General features: G+C 34.5%; 1 protein-coding gene across 1 annotated transcript; it reads left to right on the top strand.

Moving 5' to 3' along the window:
- The first annotated feature begins 2,775 nt into the window (after positions 1 to 2,775).
- On the top strand, positions 2,776 to 7,054 carry LOC123543759 (multiple epidermal growth factor-like domains protein 11). Its single transcript, XM_045329826.2, has 4 exons — positions 2,776 to 2,933; positions 4,137 to 4,297; positions 5,591 to 5,686; positions 6,610 to 7,054. The coding sequence occupies exons 2-4, from the start codon at positions 4,161 to 4,163 to the stop codon at positions 6,824 to 6,826; spliced, it is 450 nt and encodes a 149-aa protein (XP_045185761.2). The 5' UTR covers positions 2,776 to 2,933; positions 4,137 to 4,160; the 3' UTR covers positions 6,827 to 7,054.
- The last annotated feature ends 189 nt before the right edge of the window (positions 7,055 to 7,243 follow it).

The following is a 7,243-nucleotide window of genomic DNA, read 5'->3' on the forward strand; positions in this document are numbered from 1 at the left end:
GGTTAAAGTATGTATGCAAGTTACTATCTCCAAAACTAATGCAGATATTGAATTGAAACTTCGCATGCGTCTTCTGGGTTATAAAACTAGGTGACAGCATCAAGTCCCATAACTCTGACATGCATTTTGGCCAAATATTGCCCCCTTTTTGGACTTAGAAAATCCTGGTTAAAGTCTGGCGGGCAAGTTACTATCTCCAAAACTAATGTAGATATTTAACTGAAACTTCACATGTGTCTTCGGGGTTATAAAACTAGGTGATAGCATCAGGTCCCATAACTCTGACATGTATTTTGGCCAAATTATTCACCTTTTTAGACTTAGAAAATCCTGGTTAAAGTTTTGCTTGCAAGTACATATAGCTATTACTTTAAGGCATACAGCTTTGAAACTTATTTATTATTTTCTTTTTGTAGTCAATTACCAACCTCACTAGGTCAAGTTCCATAACTCTGACATGTATTTTGGCTAAATTATGCCCCCTTTTAGACTTAGAAAATCCTGGTTAAAGTTTTGCGTGCAAGTTACTATCTCCAAAACTAATGCAGATATTTAATTGAAACTTCACATGTGTCTTTGGAGTCATAAAACTAGGTGATAGCATCAAGTCCCATAAAGTTTTGCTTATAAGTTACTACCTCCAAACCTTAAATGCAGATTGAAACTCTATAGATATTTTAACATTTAGGGTAATATTCCTGCTTCTGGGACAACAATCTGAATAGTCGAGCATTGGCTGTTTTACGGACAGCTCTTGTTAAAAGCGGCATTTAAAAGCAACTTTTTTTGACAGGCAGCTACGTTTACTATCAATTTAAATCTCCATTTTAATTGTTAATTATGTAATATAAGAGTGTTGAACTTAAAGAGTTTCGGTGTTTCGGGTGATACCGCGTTGGCCGAGTAAAATTTTAGTCGTAAGTTATAATTTAAAGTAAAAAGATACTACTGATACAGATATAGCGCTACATTACATCTCAACTGCGTATGTGGGGAGACAATTAATTCATTTGACATAATTTTGTGTAGGCTGTTTAAAGCGCGCTATAAACATCTGCTAACTACACAATAGTAAAGGTAGTGTTTCGGAAACAATGTTTATTTCACTTGGATTCAGATAAGAATATAATTTTGTTGTTCGTCCGGTTACCGGACGTGTAGTCTTAACACTCTCGGTACAGTTCGTGTGTTTCCGTATTTTAGTACAAGGGGGTTATCTCCAATTAAACAAGAATTTGAGAATGTAACAATGTATGTTTCACAACGCAACATAACCCACAGCTAAATTTACATGTAAGCATCAAAACTCCTTGCACTTAAACATTTAAGGAACCACTTATGTTCTTTTCATCAATTAGCATACACCATTGACGCTCCAAAGAAGACACAATGCAAGTAACCACTAGTAAATAAGATGAATGATGAATGTAGTTTGTCAGATTATAGCATGTCCGAAAGCAACACGAAAATTTTAGGAAAATGAAGCAAGCACAGATCATTTCTCAGAATTAAGCATGTATTAATATCAGAAAGAAACACGCAAACATAGGATGCACAAATGGCCATGTAACAAAGCAAAATGGAATGTCAGAAGGATGCATGTGAACATGAGAATCACAAATGCATACATGTAAATCGCAAGATTGGATGTACGAAAGCACAATGCAGTTTTTGCCCTAATTCTGTTCCATAGGGTATAGGTGTGATTTTCCGCATTTACCGAGAATATAATTAAAAAACAATGATATGGGTGGCCCGTTGATCTAGTGGTAACATGCTTAACTGTCAATCTGGAATTTCGGGGATCGAATCTTGTTCCAGGGACTGGCAATTTCTGGGCTGTTTCCCACCCACAATAGAACAACACTGGATCTTCCAAGAAACATGGGACATATAGATATGCAAACAATTGATAGAGAGGGCATGTGGGATTTCCGTATGAATACCCTTTTTAGACTTGGGTTCAATGGTATCGCGGTTTTTACTATTTTTAAGTAGCCTACATTGGCGGCTATGTAGGGGAGATGGCAGTGTGTTTTACGTTGGAAACTGATATGTATACAGCAAAACCTGCTATGGATTAGATGTCATTTTGGAAGAAACAACATACAGATAACAGATGTATGTCCAGCTGCGCAGAAATAGATATTCGTCAATGGCAAAGAATTTCAAGAGTAAAAATCTTAAAACATGCCCGAATACAGTGATAAAAATTAGTTTTATGTAAGCTAATCATTTCTATCAGTGAATAAAGGACAAACTTGGTCTTTCTGCGGGTGTATAATGAACATTACTGCCAGGGAATAATGGACACACTGGACATTTCTGTAAGGGAATAAAGCACACATTTGACTTTTCTGTTGATGAATAATGGACATTACTGCCAGGGAATAATGGGCAAACGGGACATTTAATGACAATCTGGACATTACTGCTAGTGTATAATGGAAATTTCTGCCAGGGAATAATAGACAATCTGGACATTCCCATATAAGCATACAGTATACATTTATTTCTACTAGTTTTCACTTCTGTTGATAGGGTTATTTACAATTTTCACTTTACATGTTTATGTAAAAGTTCTCACTTTTCTCAGTATTCGATAATTCAGACAATCTTAAACGCTTTAATGTTTGTATAACCAAGTTTTCGTATTGATATTTTGCACACAAAAAAGTGCAACACGTGCATCGACTGTTTCAAAATTCTTGCGGAAACGTACGGTTAATTTATCGCCTGCTGTTACAGTTGTATTGAATAAGCTTTTCTTCGTCTTGGGGACTCTTTTGTTACTGTTCTTAAAAGTGAAACAGAATTTTGTTGTTTGTTTGTTTGTTTGTTTTTTCCTTTCAGACCGGAGAAGGTACTGAAGTCAATTGCACCTTCGCAATAGGATACATTTTACACACATAAAGACGCCGGTTTGAGCACTGGTAAGTCAATTTCTTTTTATCAAATAAAATAATTTGGATTGTCATCTGTAAAACAAACGTTATAAATAGTACATTAGATGTTCCATGGAATGCTACAGGTTTTCATAATGTGCACCATTATTCGAGAACAGCTTAAAAATACGTTTCATTTATGAATATACAGATTACATCCAGCACGCCATTGTCAAAGAAAAAAATACTTTTTGGTCGACCTTTTTCCTGAAGTGCGGCATTAAAACTCAAAATTCACATTTGAGTTATTTTAATGGTTACCAGCCCCTTTTAATAGTTTAGATTTATATATTCTACAAGATGTAAAAAAAAAACAACATCAAAATCGTTTTTAGATGAATTCAAAACTGAAAAAAATATTTTGAAAAATTAAAAAAAAATGCATGTTCCACATTCGGAGTTTAACATGAATGGTATTGTCTTATATTTTAAAAAGATCACGCACCTTTGTTACGGAGAACGTGAAAACAAACGGCTCGGTTTGGTTGCATGCCAGTTAAACAAACAAAAAGGTCAAGATAAAAAGATAAAAGATAAAAAAAGACAAACCACCCGAAGGCCTTTCAAGATTATTTGATAATTATTTCCGCCTTTACGGCATTTTACTTCTACCTTAAATCTTCAGGATAGCGAAAAGAGTCAGAAACTGGTGTCAACGGCTGCGAAATTGTTTAATCATATTTAACTTTCAATTTTTCCAATAAATTATCGGGTTTTTAACACATTAAATAAAGAAGGATAAATTCGATTTATTCGTTATATCTTTTAAATGGTTTAAGATAACGAATTTGCTTCGGCGGCAATCGTTGATTTAATCTTTCCTCTAAATGATGATATAATTTTAGAAATTATAAGTTTATTATTTCACTTACCCTTTGAATCGTTTATATTATTTTCCATTGAAGTCAATAGTAAAAGTCTAATTTTGGACAAAATTTAGGGTCATTTCCGTTGATATATTGAGCAAAATACGGAAAACGAAAAAAAAAAAAATATTTTTTGCTTCAGCGATGTTTTAAAGAAAAATTATTGCTCGTCTGCTATATTAGTATTATAAGCGTTGCTGTTTCACAAAGCTTGATATTGTGATATGTACATGTAGAGTAGGTCCCCTCGAATCAACGTAATATTTGTCAGTATTTTTAACTTGAACACATTGATATCAAATTATGTTTTGTCATTTAATTGCAGAACTGACAAAAATAGAAGCTCAGTATGAGGCCAGTTACTGCGGTACTCATACTTGTATCCACAGCTGCATACTGGTTTCCAAGGACAACAGAAACTACTTCAGGAATCAATCAATATGTGCTAAACCCTGCAGATGAGCATGTTTGCCAGTCGACGCAAATGTGAGTAAATTTCATCCAGTCTTTCATTTTTTACTCACTGTGGTCAATCAGAAAGTGATGCGGACAAAATTTGAAGACGTTTTTAGCATTGAGGAGATAGATCTACTTGCTATATTTTCCTCCGTCAAGACTGGCAAAAAAAAACACTTTCGAACATGCTTGGACAACATAAGAATCCTTTCATCTTGGTGTTGTATTCAGTATTGACTTAATGCATGTGTAATAGCATTCGTTTCCATGATGTATTTTTACAGATGATTATATTTTTATCGAGAAATATGCGCGAGTTCTGCAGCTGAAATATTGCGCGACTTTAGGAGGACAATATTATTCCGCGAAAGAACAAGTGCATATTTATCGATGAAAATCTAATGATCCTTTTATTACAAATTGTATATACGTATATACAGTTATCAATAATCATCATATTAATTATATTAAATGTGTTCTTTAGCATGAGTAAAAGAAATATTGAACGCGACGACAAACATGGAACTGACGTTACAAATGACGTCACACACCTGATATGATGTGAATATGGAAAAAAATATTGACGTTCAAGTTACATTGTATCTTATTATGTATGCAATTGTTAATTATACTATATAACTGATTTAGTAGGGTAGCCGAATGATGCTGAATCAAGGTAGCTCTACTGTTATAATAATCCTATTGTTATATTTTTGTTAAAACCAATTAATCATTTAAATACACTTAATCAGCATAAGTGTGCTTTTATTTTGATTTGATTAATGGTGATATTTGTTTAAATCAATTTCTAAGCTCATGACTTGTAAATATGTTGTTTTTTTTGTCTGAAAAAATTGTTTAAGATGATAGACGGGTTGCGCCTTCGTACTAGTGACCTTATCAATATAACCCACGGCTAAATTCTCTTAAAACTGTGAATACTCTGCATTTTGACTTCTCTGACCCATTTTGAAATGAAGACTGAAGAAGTCTTTCACAAAAGTATGAAGTCCTTACCTCTGTCGTTTCCAAAATTTTTGAAACAAGGCATCATTTATAAGTAAAAATGTATGGGTAAAGGTCTTGTTTATTATAGTGTCACCCGTATTGAAAGAGCTAGTCAATTTGGCTTATGAGACACCTTTATTATGCGTACCAATTAGCTCGTGGCTCACAAACCGGCCTTTTCGGAACGAGTCCCATGACAAACATCCCCCGGACGAAAGCTCACCATGGGGCTCGAACCTTCGACCTCCCGATCCCGAGGCGGACGCCTTAACCACTGGGCCACGGTGACCGGTATATATATTATTTATATTTCAGAGAGTATTACACGGATAGGGAACCGTATACAAAATATCGCAGACAAGTGAGGTACAGACGCTGTTCAAATGTAACTAACACGTGTGCAGAATACAGGTAAAGCTTAATTTATAACAAACGTGTATATATGTACGTGTAAGCGAACGTTCGTAAACTGATATGAATAGTAAGGTCTGATAAAAGAAAGTATGTTTACGGGTTTGATATTTCTAACAGCAAAATAAAATTGTTGTTTTATGAACGTGAATGTTCAAAATTTGTTAAAAGCATGGTATTCTGAATTCTGACAACATAAATTAATGTTAACGGCTGAACCGATGGATGCTTCCCGACAGAGTCAGATACATTTTAAAATGTACCAAATGGGCACATGTGATAGTCATCCAAATCTTGTGTCCAGCAATTCCTTTAATTTGTTGTTCATTTTAACTACAATAAAACCACATACTGTTCTTATCCATATATACAAAGACATGCGTTAATTATACATATTTAAATACATGTAGTGCAAAGAGGGGGGTGGTTCTGCAATAACTTGAGGAAGAATTCTGGTTCTTGCACTCTATTCTTTCTCTCATTGCTATCTAGGATTACGTAAATTACCTTCAAATTCTCTTCAGTATTTGTTAAAATTATCGCAAAACCTGAACAATTAAGTACACATATTGAAATAATTCGAAAGTTACTGAAAACAAGAGGTACGCTGTTCTTTTTATGTTCAACTGTTATTTTATTGACAAGAAAATGTGACGGATGGACAGTCCTGTAAAGCGGTAACAATATGCTTTTCCTTTCTTGGAACATAAAATACACATTAAAGCTCATCCCATCAACTTCTATTCATAAAACAACGCTAATTATCAAAGCTCCTAGCTTTTCATTTTGTTTTCACATGTTAAATAAATGTCTAAATTTGCGAAAAAAAATAAAAATAAAGAAATAAAGTTCAGTATCTGACAAACATTTGTGTGTGTGTTGCCTACATCATGGCCAAGAATTTTACGTTAACTGTATTTCAGAACTGTCGCAAGCACAGATTACAGAATTGTAACCCGCTACAGGAATCGCGTACGTATTTTTTGTTGTGATGGTTATGAGGCACAGCGTACACTACTTGGCTATACCTACTGTGCAGGAAGGTACAGTCAGACCTTAAGGTCCTTGAACTCCACAGGAACGAACATTTGGGACAGAGATAGCTTGTTTAATTATAACACTTTTCCACCAGTGGACTAGGTTGCAGTGACACTAAGTTTAATCATGTGTCAAACTTTAAGAATATAAATGCAACTACATGTACCAAAAATGACTAAGCTTTTCATAAGGATATCTGATTTTTGTTTAGCATAAAATCATAAATGCATGAAATATGTATGTCACAAAATGATATTTTATCCCCTCCCATGGGAAACATTTTTTTTGTTTGTTCATTTTCTTATCATTTTGAAGAAACTTTAAGTCAAATGATATAGTTTGTCGTCCTTGGTTACGACCTTGAGGCTACTGCTAATAATTTAGATCTGTTCTACCTGAAGTGAAAGGAAACAGTCAGACGTTGTACTTAAGAGTTGAGCCGCATCATGAGAAACCATCATAGTGCATTTGCGACCAGCACGGATCCAGACCAGCCTGCGCTTCCGCGCAGTCTGGTCA

Source organism: Mercenaria mercenaria, chromosome 1, assembly GCF_021730395.1.
Source record: "Mercenaria mercenaria strain notata chromosome 1, MADL_Memer_1, whole genome shotgun sequence".
In the NCBI taxonomy this organism is placed as follows: domain Eukaryota; kingdom Metazoa; phylum Mollusca; class Bivalvia; order Venerida; family Veneridae; genus Mercenaria; species Mercenaria mercenaria.